Genomic DNA, 16,777 nt, shown 5'->3' with positions numbered 1-16,777 from the left:
TGTGCCTTGATGTCCAGTCTCACCTCTCAGGCAGGCAATTTGGCCTGTTTGTGAGGGCACGAGGCCAGACCGGGCATGTCTTGAGGATACATTATTTGTTAAGAATGGTTTCCCAGGCCTCAGGCACCTGCAGAAGCCACCTCTCTGTACACCAGCCCTGTTCTTTTCTTCATAGCAAAGAGGTTGGGAGCTATTGTTTCATGAGTCTCAGGGAAGTGTCTCAGGCAGTTTGGCACATTCATTTTCTTGACAGAAAAGTCAATGTGACCTTGACCATCAGTGGTGACCTGCAGCAGGCACATCATGCGTCTGGATTCTAATGATCAAAAAGGACTCTGCCACCTCACTGTGTTCCAGTGTTGTGCGCTGCTAATTTATTGTCCTGGGGGGAGGGAGGTTTGAGATACTAATTTGCAAGAGTCTTTTTTTTTTTTTTTTTTTTTTGAGGTAGTGCCTCATTCCTTGAACTCATGGCAATATCCCTACCTCTGCCACCTGAGTGCTGGGATTAAAGGTGTGTGCCACCTTGCCCAGCAGAGTCATTTTTGATTTACAAGAGTCATACCCAGCATGGTGCCACTGTTTCAGAGGCCTTCAATAAACATTACTGAAGGAAAATTGCTGCAAAAAAATACAAGGAAAGCAAGATGGGATATATTTACTCTGAGTCATGGAAAATATTAATTAATTTGCAGTCTAGGAAGTTATTAGAAAGTAACTTTGGGGTCAGGCGTGGTGGTGCACTGCTTTAATCCCAGCCCATGGGAGGCAGTAGGAAAATCACTGTGAGTTTGAGGCCAGCCTGGGACTCCAGAGTGAGTTCCAGGTCAACCTGGGCTAGAGTGAAACTTACCTCCAAAAAAAAAAAACAAAAAAGAAACTTAGAAGTTTCATTTGATGACTGTTCTTTTCAACAGTTATTTCTGGGCTGGAAATACAGCTCAATGAGAAAGGGTCCTTAGTATGGTGAGGCTCAGTCTCTAGCAACACACACACACACACACACACCTCACACACACACACATGCTCTAAATAAATGTCGTTTCTGCAAATACACACCTAAGCATGGACCTTTTGTCCTTTGCTGCTGCTGTTTTTGGTATAGGATATTGCAGTCTGAAGAAACCTGCTGTTGAGCAGACAGAGGCTTGGAAGGGAATTGGCTTACATCATGACCAGGAAAAGTCAGATCAGGACGCCGACCCCAGAGTCTTTGTGTCTTGGGCAGAGCTTGCTTTTAAGAATGCTTTTTCCCTCAAACTGAACAAAGCAGAAGGAAGCACCACACACCTCAGGGAGTGAACTGTTCCGAAGCCCGAGTGGGTTTAAATATAGCCGGTCCGCTTTACTGGCAACTGGGCGGCTGCGGTGGGACTTGTTGTACCCTTTGTAAGATAAGTGAGGAAAGATGTTGGCACCTTCGCATGTACAGTTTGTTTATGAAATAGAAACCCTCCGGCCCCAGACAGGGTCCAAGGTAGAATGTTCCACCTTCGCCCGGAAGAGGTGCCTCCTCTCCTAGAGAGGATTGGGACAGCCAGCTTAACTGTGCTATTGTTTACTGAGCCCTGGCTGTGGCCGGGTTGGGGGTGGGAAAGTTTCTGTGAAACTCCCAGTCACCAGGCTTCATGTCCTTTTCCCAAGGAGGAGAAACAATGCCTCGGGAACTGGTCCGTATTCAGAGCAGCACATTGCTTTTCAGCTTCCTAGACTTGATTTATGCCTGTGGAGCCCGCTCAGAGCCGGTGAAGCTAAAGGGAGCTAGCAGGAGTGAGCAGCAGCCCTCACCCGGGGCCATGCCCTCTCCTGCAGCCTCATGGGGCTGTGCCCAGCTGCAGGCCCCAGCTCTAGGTCTCTAGGTGGGTCCTGCTGGCATCATGGGTTTGCAGCACATCCTTCTCAGTATTCCTCAGCAGCTGTCTGAAGTTGTTTCTGCTGTGCCTGAACTGATGTCATTTCCCCCTTGGCAGACAGCTTGGGCTGTGCTGCGTCTGAGATATGTCACGAGAAGGTGGGGGTGGGTCGGAGCCAGGCGGGGTGCGGGGTGGGGGGGAGGGAGGGAGTAGTGAGGAGAGCAAGGGGAGCAGCCTGCTGGGTCCCAGGACTCTATTTACTTTCTCTTCTTTGCTCAGGAAGGCCGGTTAATCGAGCTGAGTGGCAGACCCACCAGGGACCATGCTCACTCCAAGACCTTAACTTTTAAGAGCCCTTTGTTCCAAACGTTAATGTGGACGATGCTCTTGCAGGATGCCTTTCCTTTTGGGGCTTAGACAGGTAATTGACTGGTTCTCCATGGCTTGTGGGCTGGGCTGGAAGGGAGGCAGGGTGGGGGCTGTTTACTGTATTGCTGCGTTGGGTGGAGGGCCCACTTTAGAAAATGGCTCAGTCCTTCCTGACAGGCCAGCTCCCACACACAAATTGCTAGCTGTCTCTCCACCATATTCTTAACCCCCTACATCCCTGAGGTGGCTGTAAGGCTGGCCATGTTTGATTTTCCATCAGACGAAACCATTTGCACAGGTTTTTTTGAGGAAACAGTTGAAGGGTAAGGCTAGGGGTGTGGGGGAGAAGCCAAGTGGGATTCTTGCTCAAAACCCCCTTTTCTTCCTTCTCCATTTTGATTTGTTGATTAGCAGAGATTTTTTCCCAGTCCTCTGGTTCTGAAGGGAGTGGGGCAGAGGTGGGCAGATCTAGGGGGTTCTGTTCTTCCCTTCGTAAGAGGTCAGCTGTCTTGCTTTGAACATTGGCCGGACTGTGTAGCTGAGGGATCCTGGACATGTCAGGAGGACAGAGTGTGAAATTGGTCCTGTTTTGGTCCTGCTGACTGATTTGCAAGGCAAGCAGAACCCTGTGGCAGAGACTTGATTGCTTTGTGAGCCACCCTTGAAGTGGGGGCTCTAAATTACAGCCGGTAACCTGGTGTGGCATGAGAAAGCAGTAGGAAGGGCCCAGCTGCTGTCCGCCGAGAACAGGACCTAGCAGTTGCCAAGTATTTGTTCCAGGGCGTTGAGAGCTAGACTCCCCCACTCCCTCTTTGGTCTGAGAGGCTTGTGTGTATCGGAATGTGTAACTGTACCCAGCCGCAGGGCTGCAAGAGGGGTGGGGACAGGCACACACACCCTCTGTGGCCTGTCCCCAGGGGAAGCAAGGCCAGGGGAAGCTCAGACCCCAAGCCTAGAGGGAAGTCTCTGGGGCCAACCGGTTCCGCTCACTGTGGGCCGAGTGCTAGGTGAGCAGGTGCGCCTGAGGTTACGTGAAGTGCTCCAGAAGTAGCTTGGGGAAAGAGCTGCAGACATTCCGACACTGCCCTTGTTAATCTCCAAAGTGTCCCTTTGGCACTGTTGATACGGAGCACTCCTTACTCCCTCCCCCAGAAAAGTTGCCTTTACTCATGAGCCGAGTGAGCGCGTATTGGAAACAGGGTGGACAAAACAGCCCGTGCTTTGTCAGCAGGTGGCGGGCCAGAGGAGCCCACCTGATCGGGTGGAAAGAGCAGGGCTGGGGAGCTAGGAAGATCAGCGTTCATATTTGGGCTCCCTCAAGGTCGTGGGCAGGCCAGTTACTGGCTCTGAACCCTGTCTTTGAAATGCAGGTAGAAATACTTCTTTGTTTTTGATTTTTCTTTTGAGATAGGGTCTCACTCCAGCGCAGGCTGACCCCGGAACTCACAGCCATCCTCCTTCCTCTGCCTCCTGAGTGCTGGGATTAAAGGCGTACACCACCACTCCCGGCGTGGATAATAATACTTCAATAATAACTTTTTTTTTTTTTTTTGGTTTTTTTCGAGGTAGGGTCTCACTGTAGCCCAGGCTGACCTGGAATTCACTATGTAGTCTCAGGGTGGCCTTGAACTCACGGTGATCCTCCTACCTCTGCCTCCCGAGTGCCGGGATTAAAGGCGTGCACCACCACGCCCGGCAATAATAACTTTCTTGAAGTGGGTTTCACAAAAGAATGTGTGTAAAACATTAGTACCTTGGATGGCCAAGAGAGTCATTTAGTAAGCTCCTAACTTTTCCATCCGCGAGCGCGCATGTGTGTGTGTGTGTGTGTGTGTGTGTGTGTTGCTGGTTTGGAACCCAGGGCTGCACTCATGCTGGACAAGTGCTCTACTGCTGGGCTACATCCCTAGCCTTTTCACTATTAATTGCATTTGCTGACTCTTTGTTTCTTCAAAATCCACTGGGTTTGTGTTTGGGTACATGATGTGTTTGTTCATGTGTGAGTGTGGGTAGGGATATGTCATGACGTGCATGTGGAGGTGTGTGGACAACCAAGTTTTGGTCTTCACCTTCCTCCTTGTTTTGAGGCAGGGTCTGTCTTGTCGTTGTATCCGCCAGAGAAGCTGACCTTGTGTCTTTGGGATTGTCCTGTCTCTGTCTCCCTTCTTCTGCGGATGTGCTGCAAGCACAGATCCTCATGTTACACGTGTGGCTTTATATGGGTTCTGGGGAGCTAACCTCAACTCTGTCAGGCCTGAGCCATCTCCCCAGCCCTTCACTCAGACTTCAAGGATGCAGACCGATGGGGTATAGGAACCGAAGCTGCTGAACCAGACCCTTAGCCGAGGTGGAGGGTGTGAGTGAGCTCAGTGCACATGTGTACCTGTCGCTTGGTGTGTGCTGACTTATGTCTTCCTGAGGTGACGGGACAGCAGGGACCTGTGGGTCTCAGAACCCCACTCAACCAAGTGGTGTCTTAACGGACCAATAGCAGTTTTCTAAGCCTGTTTCTGACCAGTGTTGTGGCAGAAGGCTGGACAGAGAGAGGGCCTGTAACAGACCATTCACGCTCTTGACTTCTGTAGCTCAAACCTTGCCTGTACCAACTTGAAGCATTTTGGCTATGTAATCTTGTGTTATTTCTAGCATTTTTTTTAAAAATTATTTTTATTTATTTATTTATTTGAGAACAATAGACACAGAGAGAAAGACAGAAAGACAGAAAGAGGGAATGGGCGCGCCAGGGCTTCCAGCCTCTGCAAACGAACTCCAGACGCGTGCGCCCTCTTGTGCATCTGGCTAACGTGGGACCTGGGGAACCGAGCCTCAAACCGGGGTCCTTAGGCTTCACAGGCAAGCGCTTAACCGCTAAGCCATCTCTCCAGCCCTATTTCTAGCATTTTTATGTCAGGGTAAATATGTTTTGTATTAGAGCCATGCAAATCTAAGGATTATTTGGGGATTATTCTGTTTTATAAGAATGAGGAAAGATACATCTAGACTTGGTTTTTATCATACATAACGTACTCACACTGTAGCCGAGGCTGGCCTTGAACGTCAGCCTTAGCTTCGTAGGTGCTGAGATTACACTCAGGAGCCATCAGGTTTGGCCACAATTCTGTGTCTGTTGTGATAGTGTTAGCTGTAGACGTGCAAACTGAGGCATACAAAAGTTACTTGCCCAAAGTTGTTCCCTTAGCTGAAGAAATGATAATTAAAACTTTTGTGGCTCCCCCTTTCTCTCTCTCTCTCTCTCTTTTTTTTTTTTTTTTTTTTATGTAGGGTCTCACTCTAGCCCAGGCTGACCTGGAATTCACTATGTAGTCTCAGGCTGGCCTTGAACTCATGGTGATCCTCCTACCTCTGCCTCCCAAGTGCTGGGATTAAAGGTGTGTGCCACCACATGCCTGGCTTCTCCTTCTTTTTTTTTTTTTTTTCCCCCAACCTGGATCTTTTCAGATCTTTGATCTTTCTCACTAGGCTGTGTTATGGGCGAGTGGAGAGTGGAGCAGGATCGCTACATTGTCTGGTTGGGGCGTGCTTATGTCTTCCCCAGCCCAGGATAAGACACCGCCCTAGCTCCCTGTATTGCCATTTGCAATGTGGCAAATGTGGAAGTCTCATGCTTGCCACATCTACTGAATATCTCGCTGCCAGGTAGAGACTTTGCCCATGTACTCAGTGTGTCCTCCCCCAAAGGTGCAAAACTACAAGATCCTTCCAGGGAATTATCCACATGTAGATTCTGTAGGGCTGAAGCCCAGGCCAGGAGCATGTGTTTCTTTTAAGTTCCGCAAGTGTTCCTGACCCAGGTTGTTTCTGGCTGCGTTTTGAGAGACAGGCCTCCAGGGTTTGGTGACAAGACAGTATGCTTGCATAACAGTGTAACAGGAATGTCATGAGGGTGGGGACACTGCTAAATCAGGCTGGCTTGGACACTGACAGGGAGGGCTTTCCTGAGAAGGTGATATCTGATCTGCGTCTCGACGGATGGGTAGGAGTTTACCAGATATCTGAGCTGGAGGAAGGAGCACTCCAGACAGATCAGGTTAGGAGTGTTGTTTTTGTTTGTTCCTAAGATGAGAAGGGAAACTGTTTCATCCCCAAGTCTTGGGATTGAGTTTGCCTGATACAAAGAATCTAGGCTCCCCAGGTGTCCTTAGTAGAGACATTGTAGAAGGACGTATTCATGCCCTTTAATTTGATAACGAGTGTGGCGTGACTTCAGCGGCTGTAAAGGGCAAGTGGGCCACAGGGTCGATGAGTTCTTTGCACAAGGGACAGCGACACTGTCTAGCTAGAATACCTGGCTACATGCTGATCAAAGAAGAGTCTTTTTAGTACTTAGAGGAGTTAAAGCTTAGAAGCTTTCATGATATGCTACCACATGCCAAATTGTGTAAACAATACATAGTTGGGCATACTATCTCTTTATTGTCTGTCACAATCAGGAAATAGGTTTTGTTTTTTTTTTTTCTGGCTGAGAGAATTGACATATATACCAGAAAGTAGATGATTGATATTCATAAAACAAAATTACAACAGCAAGCACTTGTTCTGTTTATTAGCGTGAATTCTATTCTCTCTCTCTGTCTCAAAAATACAATGATAACAGAGCTGGGCGTGCTGGCGCACACCTTTAATCCCAGCACTCGGGAGGCAGAGGTAGGAGGATCACCGTGAGTTCGAGGCTCCTGAGACTACATAGTGACTTCCAGGTCAGCCTGAGCTAGAGTGAGACCCTACCTCAAAAACAAACAAAAAATAAATAAATAAAATGATAACAATAATAATAATTGGGCCGGAGAGATGACTTAGTGGTTCAAGTGTTTGCCTGTGAAGCCTAAGAATGCATTTTTGAATATTCAGATCCCATGTAACCAGATGCAGTGATGCAGGTGTGTAATGTCGCACATGCACGCAAGGGGCACATGCGTCTGGAGCTTGTTCACGGTGGCTGAAAGGCCCTGGCATGCCTGTTCTTTCTTTCTCTGCCTCCTTCTCTCTCTCTCTCAAAATAAGTAAATAAATAATTAAAAGAGTTCATGTTCGAGTCAGAAGGCATTGATTTAGTAATTCTGGTGGATCCTCTTTTAAAAATCAAAATAGCTGTGTGTGGTGGTGCACGCCTTTAATCCCAGCCCTTGAGAGGCAGAGGTAGGAGGATCACTGTGAATTTGAAGCTAGCCTGAGACTACATAGTGAATTCCAGGTCAGCCTGGGCTAGACAGGGACCCTACCTCAAAAAACCCAAAAATAGAAATAAATAAGATTAGGGCTAGGGAGATGGCTCAGTGGTTAAAGATGCTTGTTTGCCAACCCTGACAACCTGGGTTCAGTTCCTGAGTTCCCAGGTAAAGTCAGATGCACCAAGTGGCGCATGCATCTAGAGCTTTTGTTTATAGCAGCAAGAGGCTCTGGCATGCCACTGCTCACACACACACACTCCTCTGTCTTACCTCTGAAGTTTTAAATAAAAAACGGGGTTGGAGAGATGGCTTAGCAGTTAAGGCACTTGCCAGCCAAGCTAAAGGACTGAGGTTTGATTCCCTAGTACCCATGTAAAGCCAGAAGCACAAGATGCCACATGCATCTGAAGTTGGTTGCAGTAGCTAGAGGCCCTGGCATGCCCTTTCTGTCTCTTTCAGTTTAATCCAGAACTGCTAAATATTGGCCAACATTTATCGAGGGGCTATGAATTACTTCAGTCCAGACACCCATGTGTCTCAAACTTGGGGTTCTGTGCTGTAGCTCACCCTAGGGAGGTGTGGTCGTGATGGAGTGAGGATGTCCTTGGTTGCTATGTAGCACTCTGACTTGGAGCCACCCCCCAGAGTCTGCTGCAGGCCTCTTCCCAGCTCCCTGTTTTGTGTCCTGCAGAGGACTTCCAGTCTCTCTGATCCTCTGGCCTTAGCCTTCCTCCACCAGATTCAGGACAATGAAGCAAGATCCTGCTTGGAACGCAGCAGCCACCAAGGTGGCACTTGTTTGTACTACCAAAGGTTGCGCCAGAATCTTTATCTAAATGGATGTAAAAATCCTGCAGGTGACTGTTCCCCAGTTTTCCCAAAAGTGAGGAAGGTGGTTTTTACCCAAGCCTGCTTTAGGTGCATTAAAAAAAAAATTCTTTTTAATGAGAGAGCGAATTGGTACACCAGGGCCTCCAGCCACTACCATCGAAGTGCAGACATGTGCGCCGACCTATGTGCATGCATCACCTTGCGTGTCTGGCTTACGTAGGATCTGGGGAGTTGATCATGGGTCCTTAGGTTTTGCAGGCAAGCTCCTTAATTGCTAAGTCATCTCTCTAGCCCTTAGGTGCATTTTTTTAAACTTAGCCGTCTGTTGAAAGAGGTTTCTGCTGAAGAGGAGTCTGGCATTTTTTTTTTTTTTAAATCACATCTCTGATGAAAAAGCAGTGGATGGGGTGCAACCTAGTGGAGACAAAAGGATTATATCTGCTGATTTTCACATTTTTATCTAGGACAGCCAAAAACAACAGTCACTTCCTCCAGTATTACCCTAGGAGTTGGACCTACCCCTTCCCACCCCTTTTACTTGAAGAGGTAAATTTTATTCCACAGAATAATTTGGGGATATTTAAAAATGACTGCAGCCAGGCACGGTGGCACATGCCTTTAATCCCAGCACTTGGGAGACAGAGGTAGGATTGTGTTGAGATCAAGGCCACCCTGAGACTACATAGTGAATTCCAGGTTAGCCTGGCCTAGAGTGAAACTGCGCCCAGCGTTTTTTTTTTTGTTTTTTTTTTTTGTCCATCCCCCTTTCATTCTTCCTATGGAAGATTGAACCCAGGACCTTATGCTAGGCAAGCAGTCTACCAAGTGAGTTACCCTCCCCAGCTTGTATTTTTAAAAATATTTTTATTTGCATATTTACAAGCCGAGGGGGAAGAAAGACAGACAGAGATAATGAGTATGCCAGGCCTTTCAGCTGCTGCAGATGAACTCCAAATACATGTACCACTTTGGGCATTTAGCTTTATGTGGGTACTGGGTAATCAAACTTGGATTGTTAGACTTTGTTGGCAAGTGCCTTAACCACTGAGCCATCTCTCCAGCTTCCTGCCCCCATCCCCCATCTTATATTTCTTCAATCACAGTATTGTTCTCTTTAGTGATGTATTGCATTATGTATTGATAGGTAGATCAGCATATGCTGTTATGTATTGAACTTACACATACACATCAATAAGAGTGTGTGAAAACTGTAGCCTTTGTGTTCTTTATACCCTGTGCAGAGAGGTCCTAAGCAGTGAAATCTTCATGCTGAGCTGTACAGAAATGATGACAGCATCATGCTGCATTTAAGAAGTTAAGGGCTGGGGAGATGCTTCAATCCCCAGTATGGAAAAATAAAGTGCTTGCCTTGCAAACCTGAGGGCCTGATTTTTGGATCACCGGGACCTACATAAAAAGCCAGTTGTGATGGTGCGTGCCTGTAATCCTAGCACTTGGGACATAGAGACAGGAGGGTCCAGGCTGCTCACTGGCCAGCTAGTCTAGCTGAATTGATGAGCTCCAGGTTCAGTGAGAGACCCTGCCTCACAAAATAAAGCAACTGAGGAAGACACCTAATGTCAATCTCTCTCTCTCTCTCTCTCTCTCTCTCTCTCTCTCTCACACACACACACACACACACACACACACACACACGCAGAGAGAGAGAGAGAGAAAGAGAGAGGGAGGGAGAATTTAAAAAACTATCCTGGGAAATGATAAAAAAAATTGGGGTTGGAGAGATGTCTTAGCAGTTAAGGTGTGTGCACAGCCAGAAGACTCAAGTTTGATTCTCTAGGTTCCACATTAGCCAGATACACAAGGGGGCGCATGCGTCTGGAATGCATTTGCAGTTCCTAGAGGCTCTGGCATGCCCATTCTCATTCACTCTCTCTGTCTCTACTAAATAAATTTTAAAAAATCTTTAAAAACAATTGTTAAAATTTTTTTTTAAATTTATTTGAGGGAGCTAGAGAAAGGCAGATATAAAGAGAGAATGGACATGCCAGAGCCTTTAGCCCTGCAAACAAACTCCAGATGCATGTGCCATCTTGTGCATCTGGCTTAGGTGGGTCCTGAGGAATCAAACCAGATTCCTTTAGCTTTGCAGGCAAGTGCCTTAACCGCTAGGCCATCTCTCCAGCTCCCCCCCCCCTTTTTTTTTTGAGGTAGAGTCTCCCTCTGGCCCAGGCTGACGTAGTCTTAAGCTGCCTCGAACTCTTGGTGATTCTCCTACCTCTGCCTCCTGAGTGCTGGAAAAAATATTTTTATTTATTTATTTGCAAGCAGAAAGAGAGGCAGTTGGCACACCAGGGCTTTTTGCTGCTGCATATGAACACCAGATGCATGCGCCACTTTGTGCATCTGGCTTTATGTGGGTACTGAGCAATCCAACCTAGGCTGTCAGACTTTGCAAGCAAGCCTCTTAACCACTGAGCCATCCCTCCAGCTCAAGTGACTTAATTTGAAGTTGCTGTTTCAAATTATAAGAGGGGAGCAGTGTCAGAGAACCATATGCAGTTCTGGAGAGAGGGAGACTTGCTTTGCAGATGGCTGGAGTGTAACATACTTTTCCTGGCAGTAGCATAGGATTTATTACTGACATTGTGTTGTGTTGCACATAAAACTGGTTCCCTTGGGCCCTGTATCACGGAGGCTGGAATATTTATTGCCATTTGGTTCTCTTGCTTAACTTAAACACATGATTTCAGGAATTCCTACTCAACTCTGATGCAAGGTCTCAAACAGTGTGATTTTCAATCAAGTGTTTGGAAATCCCTGGTTACTGCCCAAGATGCATAAATCCTTGGGTTCAGTCCCCAGTATGGAGAAGTAAAAGCCGGGCAAGATGACTCACACTTGTGATTGCAGCCCTTGGGTGGCTGAGCCAGGAGGATCACTGCGAGTTTGAGTTTGAGGCTAGCTTGGGCTACAGAGTGAGACCCTGTTTCAAAAGACAAGACAAAAAATACCACGTGCATTCACTCCTCCATCTCCGAGTGAGGCTCTGGATTTGTAGATCACACTCCAGCCTTCTGCAAAACAAGTCTCCCTCTCTCCAGAACTTCTTGTGGTTCTCTGATACTGCTTCTCTCTTATAGTTGAAACAGCAGCTTAAATTAAGTTTCTGTGAACCTGTTATGGCCAGATAGCCATGGGTTGATCTGTCACCAATTAGAGAAAGTGACCTCTCTATGACTTTAAGCCTTGGAGGATTGCTGTTGCACAGACCTGAGGCCTGCTTGAGAGGCCTGAGTCTTCAGGCTCTTCACTCTGTAGTCCCAGTGCTTTCTAGAGAAAGAGGCTCTCAATTTTTTTTTAATTTAATTTTATTTTTTGCTTGGGTAGATGCTCTGTGACATTGACATCAGGCCTGCCTTTGGGGAATTTGCAGTATGGAGCCTATGAGTCGATCCAATAACAAAACTGAATAGGACACAATTTTGTACCCCATTGGTGTAATTGTTTTTAAAAGTGCTTCAAAACGCCAGGCATGGTGGCACACGCCTTTAATCCCAGCACTCGGGAGGCAGAGGTAGGAGGATCACCATGAGTTTGAGGCCACCCTGAGACTACATAATGAATTCCAGGTCAGCCTGGACTAGAGTGAGACCCTACCTCGAAAAAAAAAAAAAAAGTGCTTCAAAACAAGGGGCATCTCCCCCGTCCCCCACCATGTGACAGTTGACAATGTCTGGACACTGGGCTGACACAACTTTGGGTGAGTGATTGCTACTGCTACATAGTGACTAGAGGCCAGATATGCTGCGTACCAGATTACAACATACACAAGTGTCACCTATAACAAAGAATTATTTGATTCCAGTGTCATCAGTGCCAAGGTGGAGAGACCCTGGGAAGAAACTCCTGATAACACAGCATTCTGCTATGCTGAGGAAGTGAGTCATGAGCCTTCTAGACAGGGTTTCACTATGTAGCTGAGGCTGGCTTTGAACATATGATTCTTCTGCCTCAGTCTCCTAACAAGTCTATGCTGCCATGCCTGACTTGAAAGGGTTAATAAAGGGACAGTAGGTGTACCTTCTCATGCTGCATTCTAATCCGTATGTGCCCAGAGATTTCAAATCTTCCCTCTTGATGTCCCTTTAGTCAGTACTATGTCTTTGTTGTTGTTTAAAGATATTTATTTATTTATTTGAAACAGAGAGAGATAGTGAGTGAGTGAGAATGGGTGTGCCAGGGCCTCTAGCCACCGCAAATGAACTCCAGATGCATGAGCCACCACATGCATCTGGTTTATGTGGGTCCTAGAGAATCGAACCTGGGTCCCTAGGCTTTACAGGCATGCACCTTAACTGCTAAGCCATCTCTCCAGCCTATTGTTATTTTTGAGGTAGGGTCTCCCTCTTGCCCAGGCTGACATGGAACTCACTCTGAAGTCCCAGGCAGGCCTCGAACTCACAGCAGTCCTCCTATCTCTGCCTCTTGAATGCTGGGATTAAAAGCATGTGCCACCACACCCGGCAGTACTGTGTCTTTTTTTTTTTTTTTTTTTTAGCACGTGTGTGTGTGTGCACGCAGATGCTCATAATACTTTTTGTGTCTGATACTACGTGGGTGAACCTGGGCTGTCAGGCTTTATAAGCAAGCTCCTTTAACCACTGAGCCATCTCTCCAGCCCCAGTACTATGTCTTATTAAGGTCATTCTGTGTGTGTATGTGGTGGGGGAGATAACACCAGGACCTTCTGGAACTGAAATCTCATTTGTTACTCCGAGTAATCGTGACCCTTCCCCAGCAGGGGCCAGAGCTCAGTCATACTCAGATAACTGCGTGGCTTACATGATTAGGCTGCAGTCATTTTAATAATAGGCCATATTGAAGACCAGCTACTGGTTTCTGTAGCTTGGGTTTGGTGTAATCATCTGAGGCTGTTTTAACCTCTTAAATTCATGGCCTCATGCTTCAGAAAGTTCTTGTTTCTTTAACATTTTCAGTCTTGGACACCTTGTCTGTAGTCGGAAGTCTTCTTTTAACTATCTATTTGTAGTGAGACCTTTTATTTCTTTATTTTTGGTGCGTGTTTGTTTTGTTGTTCTTTCAAGGTAGGGTCTCACTTTGGCTCAGGCTGACCTGGAACTCACTATGTAATCTCAGGGTAGCCTCGAACTCATGGCGATCCTCCTACCTCTGCCTCCTGAGTGCTGGGATTAAAGGAATAAAAAATATTTTTAAAGAACACCCATTTCAAAGCCAGGTGTGGTGGCACATGCCTTTGAGACCCTACCTCAAAAAAAAAAAGTAATTTTTTAATTTATTTGCAAGCAGAGAGAGATAGAAGAGAGATTGACATAGAAAATGAGTATACCAGGACCTCCAGTTGCTGCAGACTAACTCCAGATACATGTACCACTTTGTGCATCTGGCTTTACGTGGGTATTGAGGAATAGAACTCCCATTGTTAGGCTTTGCAAACAAGTGCCTTAACCATTGAACCACCTCTCCAGCCCAGAAATATGGGTATTTTGTTTGACATTTTCAAGGTAGAATAAAGGCACTAATGAACGTAGTCAGATATAGGAACAAAAGTCAAAACTATAGACTAGTTTTAATCGTCCTGACTGTGGCCTTGGGGTTGGTTTCCTCATCTGTAAGATAGGGTGGTAGCACCCCTTTTGACTTCTTGCATGTAACAACTGACAGGCTAAGAAGTTTGAACATTCTGTACAAATTTTAATGACATATTAATAATTATATGTAATTATGTACGTGTATATATTATTTAAAATTCTTTTCTTTGGTTTTTTGAGGTAAGGTTTCACTCTAACTCAGGCTGACCTAGAATTTACTATATAGTCTTAGGCTGGCCTCCAACTCTCGGAGATCCTCCTACCTCTGCCTCCTGAGTGCTGGGATTAAAGGTGTGTACCACCATGCCCAGCTCTGACTTAAAAAAAAAAAAATTTATTTGAGAGAGAGAAAGAGAAAATCAGATATATATAGAGAATGGGCTTACCAGAGCCTCTAGCCCCTGTAAACAAACTCCAGGTGCATGTACCACTTTGTGCATCAGGCTTATGTGGGTACTAGGGAATCAAACATGGATCCTTAGGCATTGCAGGCAAGCACTTTAACTACTAAACCATCTCTCCAGCCCTCTGACTTTTTTTTTTCCCTGAGGTAGGGTCTCACTCTGGTCCAGGCTGACCTGGAATTACCTATGTAGTCTCAGGGTGGCCTCGAACTTACTGCACTCCTCCTATCTCTGCCTCCTGAGTGCTGGGATTAAAGGCATGTGCCACCACGCCCAGCTTCCTCTGACGTTTTTTGTTGAGAGAGAGAAACAATGGGCATGCCAGGGCCTTCAGCAGCTGTGAGCTAACTCCAGACACGTGCGCCCCCTTTTGTGAATGTGCGACATTGCATGCTTGTGTCGCTGTGTGTCTGGCTTTTGTGAGACCTGGAGATTCAAACAGGAGTTCTTAGGCTTTGCAGGCAAACACCTTAACTGCTATGCCATCTCTCCAGCACCCCCCCTTTTGTTTTGGCTTTTTTGAGGTATGGTTTTAGTGTAACACAAGCTGACTTGGAATTCACTACACAGTGATCCTCCTACTTCTGCCTCCCTAGTGCTAGGGTTCTACCCTGAGGTTTTATCACATTACTAGTGATTAAGGGAAAAAAGGAGGAATGGGAGAGACTGGGGAAAAGGCTCAGTCAGTAAAGCACTTGCCATGCAAGCATGAGGACCTGAGTTCAGCTCCGCAGCACCTATGTAAAAGCCAGGCAAGGTGGTATACGGCCTGGGCCTCAGGGCTGGGGCTGTGGAGACAGGAGAGTCCCTGGGGCTTGCTGGCTGTTTAGTTTGGTAAGCTTCAGACCAGTGAAAGATTCTTGCCTCAATAAGGTAAAAAAAATGATTGAGGAATAAACCTGACATTGATTTCTGACCTGTACACACAGTGCACACACGTGCACGTGCCATACACCCACACCACAATACACACATGAAAAAAAAAGTGAAAGGAATGGGACAGAGGCTGTATCTCAGTAGTAGAGTGTGAGTGAGGGCCTGGCTTAGTCTCCAACACCACACACACACACGTGCAGAAAGAAGAGAGGAAGGAAGGAGAAAGGAAGGACGGAGGGAGAGAGGGAGGAAGAGAAGAAGGAAGGAAGAAGAAAGAAAGGGAGAGGGAGAAGAGAGGGAGGGAGGGAGGAAGGGAAAAGAAAAAAGAATGAAATCTATTAATTATACTGGGACAATATGAACTTGAATCTTTTTTTTTTTTTTCTGTGACAGGGTTTCCTATAGCCCAGGCTAGCCTAACACCCAGTATGTTGTCAGAGATGACCTTGAATTTCTGATCTTTTGGCCACCTCCCATGTGCTGGAATTACAGGCATGGGCCACCACACCTAGTTTTATGAGGTGTTGGAGATCAAACTCAGGGTTTCGTGGATGGTAGGCAAGTACTCTAGCAATTGAACTGGCCTCTGCCTGAATATTTACAGATCTTTTCAGCAATACAAATTAAAGCATAAACTGGGTGTGGTGGTACACGCCTTTAATTCCAGCACTCAGAGGAGGCAGAGGTAGGAGGACAGCCATGAGTTCGAGGCCACCCTGAGACTACATAGTGAATTCTAGGTCAGCCTGGACTAGAATGAGACCCTACCTCAAAAACAAAACAAACAAACAAAAACTAAAATGTGAACTTTATTTTAACCTAAGAATTGAGTTATTATAAAGCACTGGGAAGGCAGAGTCCATTATCTGTTCTTGTACATGCTAGCCTCTCAGCACTAAATTTTCCCCACTAATATTTGAGTGTTGGATTGAGACACCTTTTCTAGCTATGTGATTGCTCTGAGTCCCAGTTTTCTCATTTCCTACAAAAAGGGGAATAAATAATGCGTAAACACAACCTCAGTGCTTGACACCCAGGGACTGGGTGGAACCGTTTCTCTTCCCGCACGATGATGAGGGCATTCCTGGTTATCAAGAGGGACGCCCCCGCACGCAGTGGAAAGGATCCCTCCATTGTCAAGCACCCACGTGATGTGGTACATGTGAGGTGCCACTTGTGCGAGTCTCAAGGAGAGCTCAGACTGCTGCTTATCTTAACCTCAGGATGAGCGAGTGAGCCACCCACGACTCAACCTCCAAGCTGGGTCGGGTGTGTCCAGGGATCAGAACTGCCTTGACTGAGTCAAGGCTGACCGTAGGAGGAAGTGGGAGACTGGTGAAACCCATGCACACACACCTCCCACGTCTTATGGGGGAGAATATGGGCTTTGCACTTTTGTTTTTCTTTTTTTTCTGAGGTAGGCTCTCTAGCACAGGCTGACCTGGAATTCACTCTGTTCTCTCAGAGAGGCCTTAAACTCATGGCGATCCTCCTACCTCTGCCTCTGCCCTCCCGAGTGCTGAGATTAAAGGTGTGTGCCACCATGCCTGCCTGCATTTTCTTTTTGAGTATTTTAAAATTTATGTGTGTGTGTGTGTGTGTGTGTGTGTGTGAGAGAGAGAGAGAGAGAGAGAGAGAGAGAGAAAATGAATGGATGTGCCAGG

At 46.6% G+C, this 16,777-nt stretch overlaps 1 protein-coding gene across 4 annotated transcripts in view; it reads left to right on the top strand.

Moving 5' to 3' along the window:
- The window catches only part of Wbp1l (WW domain binding protein 1 like), a 93,971-nt gene that overhangs the window by 48,875 nt on the left and 28,319 nt on the right, over positions 1-16,777 (top strand). For 2 of the 4 annotated variants that reach the window (XM_045135208.1, XM_045135215.1), the window contains exon 1: positions 2,131-2,274. The exons of the other annotated variants lie outside the window; for them this stretch is intronic. In XM_045135208.1, the coding sequence (XP_044991143.1) occupies positions 2,248-2,274 (27 nt within the window). In that variant the 5' untranslated portion in view covers positions 2,131-2,247. Of the gene's footprint in view, positions 1-2,130; positions 2,275-16,777 lie in introns of those variants that run through there. 4 annotated transcript variants of the gene reach the window in all.

Source organism: Jaculus jaculus, chromosome 1, assembly GCF_020740685.1.
Source record: "Jaculus jaculus isolate mJacJac1 chromosome 1, mJacJac1.mat.Y.cur, whole genome shotgun sequence".
Lineage (NCBI taxonomy): Eukaryota > Metazoa > Chordata > Mammalia > Rodentia > Dipodidae > Jaculus > Jaculus jaculus.
Note: the sequence above shows the minus strand (reverse complement) of the source record. Positions and strands in the feature narration are given on the sequence as shown.